The sequence below is a fragment of the Podarcis cretensis genome (genome assembly GCF_951804945.1).
Source record: "Podarcis cretensis genome assembly, chromosome: 2".
Taxonomy (NCBI): Eukaryota; Metazoa; Chordata; class Lepidosauria; order Squamata; family Lacertidae; genus Podarcis; species Podarcis cretensis.
Window position 1 is genome coordinate 43,892,313 of NC_137171.1, and position 16,850 is coordinate 43,909,162.

Genomic DNA, 16,850 nt, shown 5'->3' on the forward strand with positions numbered 1-16,850 from the left:
GCCCTGGAGCTGCGCTCAGCCCTTTGCTGGCTGGGGACTCTTTTTCGCTTCCAGGAGAAGTTGAGCTCCAGGCGGGGGCCGTGTTTGCTTTTGCCACCGGGGGCAAAGTCCCCCATGAGCCGTCGGGTCAGCCCTTCCCCGCCACCCGTTTTGACCTTTTAACTGTATGGTTGCAGCTACGGAAACAGCCAGGTCACCAGGTGGACCCTTGGGGTTGAGGGCCACCGAATGGATGGTAAGGAACCACGGGGTCCTGGGTGGGTGAACGGACTGCTGTCTGCTTTCTCCCTCGCTCCCTGTGTTTAGTAGACAGCTGCTTCTTTCAAGGAATGTATGGTGAGAAAAGGGCTCTAAAGACAAAGACACACATGGATCTATCTGTGACGCTGAATGTGGCACAGTAAATTTTTGAGCAGATGGGTTTGTACTCACATGCAGCCCCTACAACAAATCAGCTCTGACTGTCATAGACATATGTAGAAACTATTTAAATGGTTAGCCTTGGGGGAGTTATTCCTGATGAATTATGTTTCCACTAACTCCAGAATTTATCCCCTTTTATTTCCAGTTAAAGAACCTTGAGCGTTGAACAAAAGATGCTCAGAGCTGCTGTTTTCTCTCTAAGGGTACCATTTTTGCTTTATGAATTTGCAGCACGTCATAGTTTGAGCTGAGCTTTCTTGCTGCTATTACCATCCTAATTGCTGTTTTAAATGCTTATATGAAGGAAGAATCTGCCAGTTTATTCTAAGTAGTAGATTCAAAGCCTCAAAAATCAAAGGTGTTGGCATCATAAAGAGTAAGGAGGGTCAATTAGGAGAAATCTAAGGATCAACATGCTCAAGAATGTCTCCTTGCTGACAAGCCATCTAAAGCACATTCTGATAACTTTCACCCAGTCCATTGGGCATGATTGTATTTAAATAAAATGTCTAGCCCTCAAGGTTGTGATGAAGTATCAGAAATAGCTGTTTAGATTCTGCTAAACACTAAGGATATGGATGAGTCTTCTGCTGTCATGAAGCAGATTTTCTTGTTTCCTGGAATTCTAACATTTTATCAGTATTCCAAACTCATGGGAATGGCAAGGGTGAAGAAGGCTCATCATTTGTGGGGTAGGAGGAAAAGGTTAAACTTCCCTCTATATTTTTTTTTAACTGACTGGCTTCCTAATGGTGCATTTAAGTGTTACATCTAATTTGGCTTTCAGTGACAAATGGCAGGTAAAAACATTTTCCCCTGGAAACCTATGCCTGCTCACTTTGACCACTGGTCTTCTCTAGAGGCCTTTCTTTCTCCCCCTATTAATATCTGTTGTTACACCTTCTGACCTGGTCACTACAGTCTCAGTTATAGGGTGAGGGGCAGCCTATTGGTGAATAAACTGCACCATGCTTTTTCTCAGAAACACTGTCCTGTCACTTATTAGGACCATGTTCACAGATGTCATGGCTGAGCTGAGATGTCATGAGACTTCCTGTTTCAGCCCCCAATAAAAAATAGAGTCATTGTGATGTAGTGTTACTGTATTGAACTTCGACTGGGCAGACCCTGGGTTCTAATCCCCACTCAGCTATGAAACCCACTGGGTGCCCTTGGATCAGTGACTCTTGGCCTAATCTGCTCACAACTTATGTTAGTATAATTGGAGGAAGTGGGATAATAGAATTGCGTATGATGCCCTGAGCTCCTTGGAAGAAGAGTGAGATATAAATGTAATAAGAAATAAAAAAATAAATATTTCACATCCTCAAGAGTATCACAACCAAAATGAAATTTGCATAAATCTGTCCCATGGTTGATTCCAATTGCAGGCATTGGTTTACTGGTCATAGGATATTTCTTAGAAGGGTTGAGGGGGTGAGGTTATGGAACCAGATTACCTGCACTTGGCCTTGAAATTAAGGCCACATGCACACCATACATCCCAACACATATTTAAAGCACATGACTTTCCCGAAAGAATCATGGGAACTCTGTTTCTCCCCCCCCCCCAGTACCTTCAACTACATATTCCAGGATTCCTCGGAGGAAGTTATGTGCTTTAACTGTGTGTTGGTTGTTCTTCAAGGGTATGGCATGGATCTGCCCTAAATCTGCTAGTCTGTATCCCATCCTTTTGCTGACTTGTTTTCTATAGTAGAGAGATTACAATGGCGTCTGTTCCTGTATAGCCACTGAAAAAGACAGGAGAATGCAAGGCAGTGTATTGATAACATCTGGCTGGCCTGTGCTTGCCTATGGCCAAGGCTCTTAGGATGTTTAAGATCCCTCTGAGATAACATACAAGTTACGCACCAAAGCCAACACTTGCCCCTCAAGAGACTTGTTAGCCAAATGATGATGCTTTTTTGTTGTTGTTTTGGAAACCTTGTGAGGAGGGAGGCCCCTTGTGTTGGAGAATATATTGGTTTCCGTCTCCAGTTGCTAGCAGTGCAGGAGCGAGATTAAATTCTAATTTCATATCTAAATTAATGCTGAAAAGACCCAGAGTGATAAAGTGGTGAAACAAAACCAGTAAAACATTAAATGAGGAACATTGAGGTGGCAATGTTCAGATGCAGCAGATCAGTACAAATAAGAATCCCACGCAGACTGCTTCCCAACAGTCCTGCAAAAAGATGTTTTCCTTGCATTTCTAAAATGTAACCGTGAAAATCATTGCCACACTTCTTCTGGGAACTCATTCCAAACCTGCTGGAAAGGTCCTACCCCTTCCAATTGAAATTTAACTTCTGGAAGATGGGGATTTTTGTCTGGGCCCAACCAGAAGTTCCTAATGGGAGGCTAGTGTATGTGTGTCAGGAACACAGGTAGCTACCTTCCACCAAAGCAGACAATTGGTCAATCTAATTTAGGGATGGAGTCCCTCTGGCCCTCTAGATGTTGGACTCCATCTTCCATCAGTCCCAGCTGGCATGACCAATGACCAGGGATGATGAGAGTTGTAGCCCAACAACATGGATGTCCACAGGTTCCCATCTCTAGTCTATACTGACTGGGAGCACCTTTCCAGGATTTCAGACAGGCCTTTCTCAACCTACTTGGAGATACTAGAGATTGAGCCTGGAGCCTTCTGCATGTAAAGCAGGGGTGGGGAACCTGGGGCCCTCCAGCTGTTCTTGGACTTTTGACTCGCATCAGCCCCAGCCAGCATGGCCAATGGTAAGGGACAATGGGAGCTGGAGGTGAGCAATATCTGGAGGCCCAGAGGTTTCTCAGTCGCATGTGCCCTCTTGCTATACAGGTGTCCCGTCCCCCCCTTAGGCAGGGATTATGTTTCAGGGCCCACAGACATAAGCAAAAATCGTGTAAGTGGGGAGCACCCTCTAAAAAGCCTCTGAACGCCTGCTTTTCCCTGCTCTCCAGCTCTCTCTACAATGTAGACTGAAATATCAGCTCTGGGGCTGGTTGGAGGCTGGAGGACACGCAGGCAAGTAGTGGTGGTGTTGGCGGCTGCAGTACCCCACCCATCAGCTGTTAGGGAGGGAGGCTGTGTGCTCGGGTCTCTTTGGGGCTTCCTCCGCCGTCACTGATGTCTTTTTCAGGCTCTGGGGAGGGTCTCCTCACAAGCAACAAGGACTGTTCAGCTCTCTCCCACTATTTCCTGCTTTGAATTTTTTTATTTATTTCCTGGCACTGCATGTATATGCATTTGTGCACACGTTTATTGCCTGTAGTCTTTCCCCCTTGTATGGCCAGAATGCCTAGTAACCTACAGTTACTTCAGCTTCCCTTCTGATAGGGAGTGCAGTTCATCTCCTTGAGCAGCCTGGACCTTGTTTTTATTCCATGCAGAAGATACCATCTGCCTGGGAATGCAAATGGTGTCATACCAACAATTATTTGAAGCATGTGTGGTTCCACAAAATGCGTTCCGTAAATAACACTGGGGCTTTTATTCCCTAGTGCAGATTTTCTTTTGTATTCCCTTCCATTTGTTTATTCTTAAGGCGTTTATATGCAGCTTAATCATAAGCATTTCCACCAAGTATTTTGTGAGAGGACTGCGACCTAAGCTGCAGAGCAGCTAAAATAGCATTTGGAGGTGGCCTTCTCCATAGGAAGCACAAAATAAGTTTTTTTTTTAAAAAAATAAATACAGCACGTCCATCATACGATGCTCTAATTTGCCATGCTCATGAAAATCATATGCAAATTGTATTTCATGTGGATTAGCACTGAACTTTCAGCTCCTGCAGCTTTTCTCGAGGTGCCCCTCTGTCGGAGAAGGTGCTCCACCTTGGCTGTTGCTTTGCTGATCTCCAAAGTGCAGAGAGAAAAGAGGTGAATTTGTGTGTCTAGTGAGAGCAGCTTCTGCGTGGTGAATAAGCCTGATGGGAAAACTCTTTGAGGACGAAAGCGTGCATGGTGGAGATCGGCGCTGTTAAACAGAGTGCCTGCCCATGTTGCTTGAGTGCCCTGTGCTCAGTTTATCTGCCAGCAATGCAGCCTAGTAGTTGTGTTTTGGATACAGTGGGAGAAGAAGGAGATACCGGAGGCTTTGAAAGATTACTAGGGCTGCATCTCTATTAGTCCCCTATGCTCTGGTGTTTATCTTGGCACAGGTCAGTCTGTGAGGCTCTTGTGCAATTGGACATGGTCGATTAGTTCCATAAGCTGGATTCATGGAGTCTGACCAAGCCAATGTGAATAGAAAATGCCTTCATCGGGTTCACTGTTTAAGGGGTGCTCTCAGCTCAAATGGTGTAATGGAGAGTTATTTCTGTGGCAAGAGATGCTTTTAACACCTGGGGCTTTGTCGTAATGAGGCAAATGGTGTGTTTCTGCTCTTTCCCCCTTGTTGCTTCTGTTCAGCCAACCATTTTCTTGTTCGGTTGTCATCTGCAATTCTGGCTGCAGCAGTGGTTGAAGATGTGTGGGGAGGGGAGCATAATTAGGAAGGGAAATGGCTGGAGAATCCAACCCCCTTGAGCCAACCCAGTCTTGTATACAGTATACTGTCTCTCACAGCAGCTAGCGTAAGAAACCTATTACAAGAAAGGTAGAAGAGCCCTCTAGTGGTCATAGAAAGGATGTTTTCACACATATATTGGGTATCTTAATCTGCAACAGAAATTTTCTGAAGCCCTAAAGCTGGGCTGGGGAGCCTGTGTCCCCCAGAAGTTGCTGGACTCTAACTCCCATAATCCCAGACCATTAACCATATTGGCTGAGGCTTATGAATGGCCCACTTTAACTGATTCCGCAGCCCCTCAGTATGCACTCCAGATCTCATGAAGGGAACCCTCTTAAAGGAAGCAAGGGGCACCCAAAAATAAAGTAATGATTTCTGCATACTCAGAGGACTCTCTGGGAGACATGCAGAGGTGTGTAAGTTTGTGAGCTGAAAGAGAGAACAACTTTTTGAAAAGAGAAAAAAGCATTGTGGGCATTTTAAGACCTTTGGAATGTCAGTGACAAACAGAAAAATAGACTATTTACTGGTGCAGTTCATCTCTGTCTGAAGAGGGAAATTCTAGGTTCATGTTGCACCCCAAAAGTAAGAGGTGCTGTCTTTTTGCTGCTAGCCTCTTCTGGGAGGGGGTTGGGAGCCAGGGTGGGGTCCGTGCTGCTGTTGCTGTCCATTTACAGCAATGTTAAAATCCTGGGTTTCCTTCATTGTTTTATGTGAGCAGCTCTTAGTTCTGCCCTGGAGGATGGAAAAAGTGGGTCAGATTGGAAGTTGGGCATGCTGTGTTAGTCTAGCAATTATGTCTATGGCTGCAGGCTGTTGAGCCATAGAATGATGGTGTCAGTTAAAAGTGGCAAACAGAGGGGGAGGTTGGGGGATGCATGCCATGAGGCTAAAATATTTTCACCCTATATATTCCTCTATTTTGGTAATAATAATCTAAAAAAGGTGCTCGTACTCATTTCTTGATAAAAGTGCTGTGGGTACCAGCACCAAATGGCTGCCTTGGCAGCAAAAGGTGCCTGCACTCCATATTTGTGAGTGCTGTCCTCCCAGAAGCAATATATACACACATGCATACATAGATTTCAATAAACGCTTGGATTCAGGACTGGCAACCAGCCCTGAACCCTGGGCAAGTTAGCATTTTATAGCAGGCTCAGGGAATGTTTATAACATGTGGGAAAGCAAAAATATGTGAATCTTGAATAGTATTGCTGGCCTCCTGTTTCAGGGTATGTGGAACCCTGAACATTTAGAATTATTTTTTCTGGATGCCCAAGTAGCTGAATTAAATCCAAAGGCGTGCCAGATACATTAAAATTGAGAAAAGGTGAAGCCCATTCCTTTGTTTTTCAGATCTAGCAAAAAGATTGTAAAATGCTGACCTACATCTCCCATCATTCTTGACTGTTCCTGACCATTCTGGCTCAGGCTTATGGGAACTGGAGCCTAGGGACACCTGGAGGGCCACAAAACTTACCAGAATGCTGCTGCCTTTTGCAAACCTGCTTCAAAGCATTCTGGTCAGTGAGAGTGCTTCAGAAAGGAAAGCTGAATCTGCTCTTCCCCAGCCTTCTCAACTCAGGCTTTGGGTACTGTGATGGTTCTAGGGGTTGCTCGTGTGTAAATCGGCTCCACACCTGGCTGGGTTGCCTGAGTGAACCCTTTCTGTCCGGACAGCCACTCACCCGTGGCTGTCTCAATCGCTGGCAGAATCCGTCAGTGGGCGTTTCTTGAACTTCTTCCAGCAAAGAAGCTCTTTGACGCCTAATCTCTGCCTACTCTCCCTGCGCGGAAGCCTCCTGCGCAGGGAGGGCGTGGGCAGCGGAGGACCCATGCTCTCCTCGCCGGTCCCCGGTGAGGAGTCATGAAGCCACCTCGCCGATTCCCCCATCTGCCCCCCTTCTCCACTGGTGCTACGCTGATTTCCTTCCCCAGAAGATGGGCTGCTTCTCTCCCTCCTGGGGCGCTCTCCGGAATCCCTCCGGAGCCCTCCCTCTCCCTCTGGCTCCGATGGCAGTTCCCTGACAGGTACCATGGCCACAGAATACAGTTCTTCGTGTTGGGTCTGTAATAGAGGGGGAGGGAACAGCTGTCTTTGGAAAGGGCCATAGCTCAGTGGCAGAGCATATACTTCTTTCTGCATTGAAGGTCCCAAATTCAATTGCTTGTACCGCTAGCAAGGTTGAAAAAGTGTCTCACCTGCCACCCTGTGGAGTTGCTGGCAGTCAAGTGTTGCAGGCATTGCTGAGCAAGATGGGCCAGTGGGCTGATTTTGGCACAAGACAGCTTCTACTACTTAGAAAACATTTATTAGATGTGCGTTCCAGCACAGAAGGCCTCCGCTGCATGGAGTTCAAATAATGGTTTAAAGCAAATCTATCAAATAAGCCGCTAGACGAAATTTCATGAAATGATAGGGGCCATTAGTGTGGGAGATGAAGAAAATGTGGGTAGAGCTTGTTGGGTTAAAAATAGGGCTAGCTGAACATGCCCACGCCTGCCTTGTACTGTAGGGGAGTGCTCAGACTCCCAATAACTTTTTGTTTCTTAAAAAAAGAAATCTACAAAATGGTGTGAGCATTTCTTCAAAGGCACTCTTCAAGCTGGATGATTCAGAAGCACTGCAGAATGGCAGGTGAGCTTCAGAGTGAGCGAGCGCCTCGTGTTCCACATTGGGATACACAAACTCCTGCACAGACACTGATGGGATCTAAATGAGCTGTCACTACTGCCAGCGAGGTCTTGGGGTCATGGTAGAAAGCGCAGTGACGTCATCTCAGTGTGCTGGCACAGTGGAGGAAAAGCAAATCTGATACTGGGAATTACTATAAAAAGGGGCTGAAAATGAAATGGCAAGTACGCCAGGATGAGACTCTGGTATGGCTGTGCTTGGAATGCCAATGGAGTTCTAGTGGCCTGGTTTTGAACAAGAGATCACAGAAGGGGAGGAAAGTAAAGAAATGGGTGGCTAAAGATATTCAGGTGGGTGGGACTTCCTTCGAAGAGAGGTTTAGGCCGCACACTTATTTAGTTCACAAAATTAGGAATGGTTTGAAAGAAACCAAAACAATGGAGTTTGAAGTTCTCTAATACTTTGACAGCAAGTTCAGGACAAATTAAAGCAAGCACTGTTTTCAACTTATGGAATTCATCCCACAGTTTGGAAGGCCACTAACACTGTCATTGTCACTGTCAACTGGAATAGGTTTAGTTCCCATAGATGGGTCTATCAATGGCTGTAGGTCATGGTTTGCAGATGCACTATATCTTTCCTTACCAGAGGCAGCGAACAGACAGAGGATGATTATTGAAATCATGTCCTAGTTATCAATTTTCCAGGGGTATGTGGTTGGTCCTGGTTAGAGACCATATACTATACTTGATGAACCTAGAATTCTGATCCTGCAAGATTATTGTTGCCAACATCCAACAAGAGGAACAAACAATTACTTGCACTTTCACACTTGTATTACGTTTTTCCAAGGAACTCAAGGTAACGTATGTGGGATTATCAGTTTTTTCCTCCCAGCAGCCTTGTGAATTAAGTTATGTTGCTTGTGTGAATTCCTATGCCCCACAAATAACCCAAAGATGCATTTTAAATAAAAGCACACATTGTACTCCTGTAAAAACACCAGGCAGGCCCCCACAAATAACCCAGAGATACATTTTAAATAAAAGGACACATTCTACTCCTGTAAAAACACACTGATTCCTGGACTGTCCGTGGGCCGGATTTAGAAGGCGATTGGGCCGGATCTGGCCCCCGGGCCTTAGTTTGCCTACGCATGGCCCTTGAGGCCCTTGAGGAATGATGCAAGTTCACTGGGCAAGAAATTGTACAGCAGCCAGTGATGATGAGACATGTGGTCCAACACCATCTGGTAACCCAAGAATGAGAGGTTGTCTTAAGGAATTTTTTTCCTGTTCCTGGTGGCCTATCTAAATTTTAGCCAAAGTGGTTTTTTAAACCACAGTTTCTCTTATTTGAAATATACATATTGATGAGACAGTATTGCATCTTTCTCTGATTTGGCATGTAAATGCACATGTTTGAATTGCAATGCAATGTCTTGAGTTTTGTGTGCCATAACTTGGAAGCCCATATTGCTAGGGGATATCAGCTTCATTATGGAGCCAGGCGAACGTTCAGGGCTCACTTTCAGGCAAAATAAACTCCCAGCCCCTAAACCACACTCTGAACCTAACACTAAACCAAGGTTTATTAAACTATGGTTTATGAAACCACGGCTTAGTGTTTTGTGCAAAGTCGGCCTAGTGGCTTGACTATGGTTTGTTTACTGCTAACAAACCATGATCTGAAGCTGTGGTTCGTTGCTGGTTTATGACCCTTAGTTTGTTGTAATTAAGTTTTGCAACTCTCACCAAGCCAAACACCCTTCCTTAACCATGGTTTGTTTGGCCTCCCCACCCCAGATGCTCACTGAACTACAAAGGCATGAGTTGAGAGCAGCTGAAAATTGAACCAAACTTTGGAGAAAAACAAGCCATGGTTTGCTTGCTCATCTGTGAGACAACTCATGGCTTGTTTTAACAAACCATGGTTTAGTGTTCTGTGTGAACCAGGCCTCTGTCTGGAGAACAGAGCAGCCATCAAGAATGCAGAATTGTTCCCTCCCTTTGCCTAGACCTCAAGACAGGGTTGATGGTTTAGAGTGCAGTTGGAGGCTCTTGGGCATGACGCAGGAGCGACTGACGGCCTGAGGTTAGATGAGATCATAGTGCTCAGCCTGGCCTTAAGGCCTGTGGTGCTCTGTCGCTGTCGGGGGTCCCTCATGGCTTATGGAAGAGGTCAGTGTTCTGGAGATGGGGAGGGGTGATTGCTGCCCCTTTTTGGAGGGGGGCCCATGGAGCTAAAATAGAATGCTGAGATGGCCCTAGGAAGGGGGGAAGAGCTGCCAGAATTTTCTTACGTGGCAAAAGAAATCTCCTTGAGGAGTGGGGAGGGGGCTGGGATCTGTGCAGGAAGGTGTAAGCTGGTGGCGCTCTGTAAGTAATGTGGATAAAGCAGGAGACAAAGGGAAAGTAGGTCAGACAGGCTGAGCTGCAGCTCCACGTCTGTTTGTGTGCGTGTCTCGGGGAAATCCAGCCGCTCTGTGCTGCAGCATGAAGGAATTGGGTGGGAGGATTGCTGTGAAGGTTTGGAGTGGGAGGATGCTATGAAAGCATCCCCAGACCGCGCCTGGCCATGTTCCCTTTGTGTCAGGTACCTCTCCTGTAGGAAATAAGAGGCTGGTGCAAAGCAACCTTGTTTCAGGGGCTCCTCCATTTTACTGTCTTCTGATCTCATGCCAGGAGAAGCTGCATCTCCATGATGGGAGGGGGGAACTGAAAATGAGCTTTTTCTGGTGGATGCAGGGGCAGACTTCACATTCTGAACTGGGAGCCAGGATCCCTGGAATCTGTAGTCAGGCTCCATTTCTTTAGATGGTAGCGAACTGTTCAGCAAATTTACCCTGGCTGAGGAGTGCTTGCTCGGCCTTTTCTGCTTCTCTTTGCTTTATGCAGATACAGTCGTACCTTGGATCCCAAATGCTTTGAAACTCGAATCTTTTGGCTCCCGAACCCTGCAAACCCGGAAGTGAGTCTTCTGGTTTGCGAATGTTCTTAGGAAGCCGAACATCTGATGTAGGTTCCGCGGGTTCCGATTGCGTGCAGGAAGCTCCTGCAGCTAATCGGAAGCCGCGCCTTGGTTGTTGAGTGTTTTGGAAGTTGAACGGACTTCCGGAATGGATTCCGTTTGGCTTCCAATGTATGGCTGTATATGCTGTGCTTGGCCCCAGTGGATGATGGGATCTTGAGGGCTTAGTTTGTAAGGTTGTTGTTTCATAGACTCATAGAGGTGGCAACTGCCAACTGCAGTATTGTTGATAGGTGGCCAGCCAGCCTACTGTTCTTGATGCTGATATTTAGTTGTTTTTCTCACAGAGTGACCCGAAGAAACTTCCATTGAAAACAATAACAAAAAACACAGCAATACAATTAAAAGGCAGGTCTGATAGATTCCCAGCCAACATGAAAAGAGGCCACAATCCCCCCCCCCCCATTTTAAGGACCCAAAGCCTGGGTGAAGAGAAAAGTCTAAATATAGATAAAGATGGCACCATGCATGCCTCCCTGGGGATAGCATTTCACAACAGGGAGCCACCACTGAAAAGGCCTTAATGAAAGTCATCTACCCCTTCCAAAGCAGTCTGCTTTACTGTTGAACATGTTATGCCATCAGGAAGTTCTTCCTGATGTTTGGTCTAAATCAAATCCTTTTTCTTGTAATCTAAACCCATTAATTCAGGTGCTATCTTCTGGAACAACAGAAAACAAAGTTGCTCCATCTATGTAACAGAGGGCTATTGCATTGCCTCTTGGTAGTCTGTTCTCCAGGATGTAAAATTCACTGACTCCTTCAACCTTCCCCCAAAGGGTTTGGTTTCCAGGCTCTTCATCATCATGGTTGCCCCTCTCAGAAAACATTCCAGGAGCGAGGCAACCCTTTAGAAAGTGGGGGTGTGAAAATTGTTTGGGGTTCCTTCCCAGCTCAGCAAGGGGTACCAGTCTAAGAATGCACCCAGCCCCTTCCTAGTTAATCAAGCAGTACTGCTTTGCCAGTGAACACAACCTTTTGGTGTTGGCAGAACGCTGTGTTACATAGATGGAGAAGCTGGAAGAGGGAGTTTAGTATGCCAATTCTGCTTTCTAAAGCCCAGCCCTGAGCTACTTCTGGAAATATCCTCTGCCAGAGTCCCCAAAACTCTAGTTTATATCATGACAAAAAAAACCAAAACTAAACTTGGATGATGTTCAGCTTGCATAATACACAGAATTAGCATATAATTATTTGATCACTTTTAATCAGCCAAATTTATTTAATTAACTGATTAGATTATGACTCCAATTGTCTTCAGAACCCGCACAAGTGGTAACAGCATGGGGTATTATTTCTATTGTGCAGCTGGAGTAGAGAGAAAAGGATGGGGTTCATGGGATACAGGTGAATGATTAGGATGAGTTAAGGGTAATTCTCTCTCTCATTTACCTGTTTACCTCTAGATCCTTTAGAAGACATTGAATCCACCTTCCTAAGCTTTATCTTTCCTTTGTGGCCATGACTGCTAGAAACTGTCTAATTTGAGGCAGTCACGTCCAGTTGGGTGTTCTCATCTGCAGCTATATTTGACATGTTTCTGTCGGCAGTAGATGGGTTTTTCAGCCCCAAACCTGTTTGGACATGGAGCATTTCCTTGGTTCTGTGAATTTTCTGCTCTCAAGAACCCTCTTTGTCATTGTGCTTGGTGCCATTACATACCCGTAGCTTCAAAAAACCTGATTATGCAATTTAGAGAGTGTACAACTATCTACGTGGTAGCCTTCCTGCTTTGGATACATGGAATGTGTTGGAGCACCAGGTAGTTTCTCTTAGACACAAGACTACCTTCCAGGTTGGATCTGATCTTTTGTACATTATAGAACACAAGGTATGCAGTGTCCATGCCATGGCTGCTGGTGTCTGCATACAGGTCATCAGTTGGTTTGTAGTCAGGATGATATTGGGAGCCCTTAGTTCAGTGCTGGTGGATGTGTGGCTCTCTAAATGTCTATTCCAGCTTCAGCTAGTGAGAAGGTGGGAATTGCAGTCCAGCAGCATCTGGAGGGCCACAGGTCCCCTCTCCCCCATGTTTCAGTCACTGTCTCAGCACATGGCAGGTGCTTTAACCATGAGTAGCTCACCTGTGACTGGGAAACTTTAGAGTCTCTGAGTCTTGAATGATTCCACTTTACCTCTCATGATTGACATTATTGGCTGAAATCCAGAAGGGCCCATGCTTCCCCAGATTCTTCTCAGAATTTCATTCCACAGCTCCTAAATGTCTCTTTCAAAAATAAGTTTGGGGGTTGTGGCATGAGAACCTTTTTGAAGGGGAGAAGCTGCTAAGAAGGGGAGAAGCTGCCAGTACATGGAACTGCCAGTCTTAAAAGTCTCTAGTGGTGTGTGTGTATTTTTGAAACTTGCAGAGCACCTTCTGAGTTGGAAACTGAGGAGAAAATGTGTGCATGCAAACAGATGGGACATACAGTGGTACCTCGGGTTAAGTACTTAATTCGTTCCGGAGGTCCGTTCTTAACCTGAAACTGTCCTTAACCTGAAGACCACTTTAGCTAATGGGGCCTCCTGCTGCTGCTGCACCGCCGGAGCACGATTTCTGTTCTCATCCTGAAGCAAAGTTCTTAACCCGAGGTATTATTTCTGCACAATGGCTTCTGTATGTGCAACAGGGCTTCCCCCTCTCCCACATGCACCCTGAAATTGTCTCGAAAAGGTTGGGGTACCCCCAGAACAGCATGGAGGAGAGGGAGGGAGATGGTTCCATCTGGCAAGTGGAAATCCTTGTATAGGCAGAGCGTTTGTCATGGTGCAGCATTGAATTTCACATCTGTATGACTCCTCAAAAGCCTTGCAAATGAGTGGCATGGATGTGGAGAGAGTGGGGCCTGCCTTCCTTTTTCATGGGTTTACTTATTCCCTGCTCTTGCTTTAAAAGGCTGGAGGTCCCAATGTGGCCCAAAGTTGTCTGTGACTTGCAAGGATTGGGCACAGGTTGGCCCCCAAAATAAGCAACATGGTGACAGAGCTAAAGCTGAGCAGCCGTGATCTTTAGCAGAGGTGACCGGTTGCTACTGTATTCTCCAGGCTGGATTTAGGGCTCCAGTGGTAACACAGACTTCTCAGATATTGATTGTGCATATTTCCACAGGCCAGCAGTTGGCCATTTCTCATCTAGAGTCTCATGGCTGAGCCTAAAAGAGGGGGCTGTGTGTCTGCTCTCTGCCCTCCAGGGAATGTTTGCTCCTTGGGAATCCGACTTGTTGAAAGGTGTTGTCTTCCCCTTTCTGGCCTTCCTGCTGGGAATGCATCCTCCGTTCCTGGTGATTCAGCAAATAGACCCATCAAAGAAATGAGAGCTGGCAGACTTGAAGGGGACTCCTGTTTCCCAACATAGCCTCTTTGACTCCTAAGGAGTGTTCAGCAGCTCAAGCCTTCAGGCAACATGCTCTCTTGTCAATGCTCTTTCTCTGCCTCTGCTTACTTACAGTGAAGGAGTTTCTTGCCAAAGCCAAAGAAGAGTTCCTCAAGAAATGGGAGAACCCGTTGCAGGTATGACACCTCTCTTCTCGTCTTGATATTTTGCCTTCCTTCCTTTATCTAGCCATAGCAGCCTGGGTCTTGTTGCTTCTAAGCTCTTAGGCCTGATTTGAAACTGACCTGGTTTGCATGCAGCCATCAGCCAGAGTTAGACAACTTATGGCTTCGCAGGAATGTGCATGTGTGTTGGTGCACACGGTTTAAATCGCTCCCGTGTACCCTGCCTCCTTTTGATGTGCTGGAAAGAAAACAGACCAGGGTTTCAAGAATACATGTGTACAGTTTCACACAATACATGTGTACAGTTTAAGCTCAGAATATGTGTGTACCGTTTCACACAACTGGTGTTGCATTTAAGTAAGGGATACACTGCCTAACTTGAATGCTATAGTGTGCTGCATGCATTGAAACGACTGCCTTTATATTAAATTCATTAGTCCATAGTTCTCCCCATTTTATCCTCACAGCAGTCCTGTAAGGTAGGTTAGGCTGAGAAACTGCAACTGGCCCATTGAGCTTCATGGCTGAGTGGGGATATGAACCCTGGTGTGCTGGGTCCAGGTCTGACACTCTGATCACTCTGGCTCTCCTGTACTGACTGTGTGGAAGCCCATTTAGGTCTGCATTCACTTGTTTTTTATGTGTATAAAATGTGACCAGTGTAACTTTTTAAAACAAGGCTTTGGAAGGATCTTGCCAAACCTTTGTTATTGCTAGTTACACCAAAGGCAAAAGTCTTGATGCTGGTGGGCATCCTAAATTATCCTGCTGAAGAAATAGGCGCTGAGACAGGTGTTTCAGTCCCCAGGTTATTCTGGAATTGCCCCTTTTCTAGGAATAATTTTGCAGGGGTACAATACAGGGGGAGAGTGAGGTGTCCAAGATGGAAACACAGGAAGAGAGTCAGCTTTGCATTAGTTTACCTTTTGTAGTTCTAAGACACTTTGGAAGATGTGTCTGACAGTAAGGTTTGCCAGTGCCCGGGTTGCTTGCATGACAAGGAACAAATAGTCAAGATCTTTCCAAATTACTAAGCAAGGCTCAGAAGCCCTTCACCTATCACATATACTCTTTGGTGTTAGCAGACCATATTACAGAAAGGGGAATGCAATCTCCCTCTAGCTGAATAAGGTATTTTCTTCCCTGCAATATCTGATGAATACCTCACTGCTCAACTAACAGGTCTGATGCTTTAGCTTTTCAGCAAATAACTCCCAGAAGGTGACTGCCAAAATAACTGCTTCATGGCAATAAAATGACTGTGTAAATTGGCCCGGAAATTTGGATGCTCTCGCTGTTTTGGCTTGTTCCATTTGCTGCCCCCTACATAAAGGTGTCATTACATCTGGTTGTATTTTGCAATAAGTGTGATATTTGGGGATATTACTGTTTTTTTTGTCAGGCTCTAAGGCTTAACCTGTTGCTGCTAGTTTCTAGGTTATTACAGATAGTGTAGTGAGTGTTGGGTGTATGTACAGTCCTTTTTGTGGATTGAGTTTGATTTTCTTGCTGTTCAGTATGCAGGAGGATTGTATGTCTTTCTCTCTAAAAACTCTTGCCTTTTGCGCCCTCTTGTGGTAAAAAGCTATCTGTGTCTCAAACCCCAAGAACGCTGCAAGTTTCAGGGAGAAGAGTTGGCACGCTACAGGGATGATCCTCTTCAATAACAGTTGCTGCTTTAATATGGCATGGGAAGACATGGTACTGCCTGAAGGGTTATCTTTAAAATGAAACTAGTAAGCCATCATTTTGAACTCTCACGGCCACTTAAGGGTCCCCAAAATCTGATGACTAGAGCCTGGTGTCCTTGACAGATTGTCTTCCTCTGCTTTTTATATTATTATTTTCAAAATCCTTCTTCAGAATACGTCCAGCCTGGATCACTTCGACCGGCTCAAGACCCTGGGTACAGGCTCTTTTGGGCGGGTGATGCTCGTGAAGCACAAGGAGACCGGGAATTACTTTGCCATGAAGATCCTTGACAAGCAGAAAGTGAGTTTGAGCCTGTCGTTGAGTTCTGGGAGTTGGTGCCTGAGGTTGGCAAGAGGGAGGCCCAACTGACTCTGGTTGACTTCCTTTCTGTCTCGCAGGTTGTTAAGCTGAAGCAGATCGAGCACACCCTCAATGAAAAGCGCATTCTCCAGGCTGTGAACTTCCCATTCCTTGTCAGGCTAGAGTATTCTTTTAAGGTAAAGGATGTCTTTGCACTCTCTCTCCCCACCCCCTGCCTAAATATTCATTCTCTTGCTTTCTGGTCCTTTGGATACTTGCTCTGCTGCATCAGATCAAAGGCACACAGTGGCCAACCAGATACTTAAGGGAAGCTAACCACTTTACCATAGCACCCAGCTAATCTTTTTGCCCCTGTCTGGGCTTGTGGCTAGCTGAGCATCCACCATTGCAGGCAAGCCCAGCTGGCTGGATACTTTCTGTGCTGGTACAGTAGGTACAGTGTGCTTCCCCTTTGGGAGCAGCCTGGGTAGGTGGATCTCCTGGGCTAGAGCACACGTTGTCATGATAGGCCCTCAAAACTCTTCCTTATGATAGGCCTTCAATATTTTGTTTTGTCCTAGCTCTTTCTGGTGTTGGTGGAGTTTTGGGCAAGTAAACAAGTGGGCACTATAAGCATACAAAATGTTTAATAAAGCCAACAGTATTTTATCATTTTGTGTTTGAGTTACCCAGAGAACAATCTTACTGGGTTGCCTCATATAAATACAGTAAGTAAGGCTGCAATCCTAACACCACTTACCTAGAAGTAAGCCTCGT

The 16,850-nt window shown here is 45.7% G+C and overlaps 1 protein-coding gene across 5 annotated transcripts in view; it reads left to right on the forward strand.

Annotated features, from left to right (window-relative positions):
* PRKACA (protein kinase cAMP-activated catalytic subunit alpha) overlaps window positions 1–16,850 on the forward strand; it is a 60,896-nt gene that overhangs the window by 33,116 nt on the left and 10,930 nt on the right. For 4 of the 5 annotated variants that reach the window (XM_079966154.1, XM_079966157.1, XM_079966155.1 and 1 more), the window contains exons 2-4: window positions 14,032–14,093; window positions 15,945–16,073; window positions 16,172–16,270. In XM_079966154.1, coding sequence (XP_079822280.1) covers window positions 14,032–14,093; window positions 15,945–16,073; window positions 16,172–16,270 — 290 coding nt within the window. Of the gene's footprint in view, window positions 1–94; window positions 236–14,031; window positions 14,094–15,944; window positions 16,074–16,171; window positions 16,271–16,850 lie in introns of those variants that run through there. The other variant, XM_079966156.1, reaches the window with a different exon arrangement.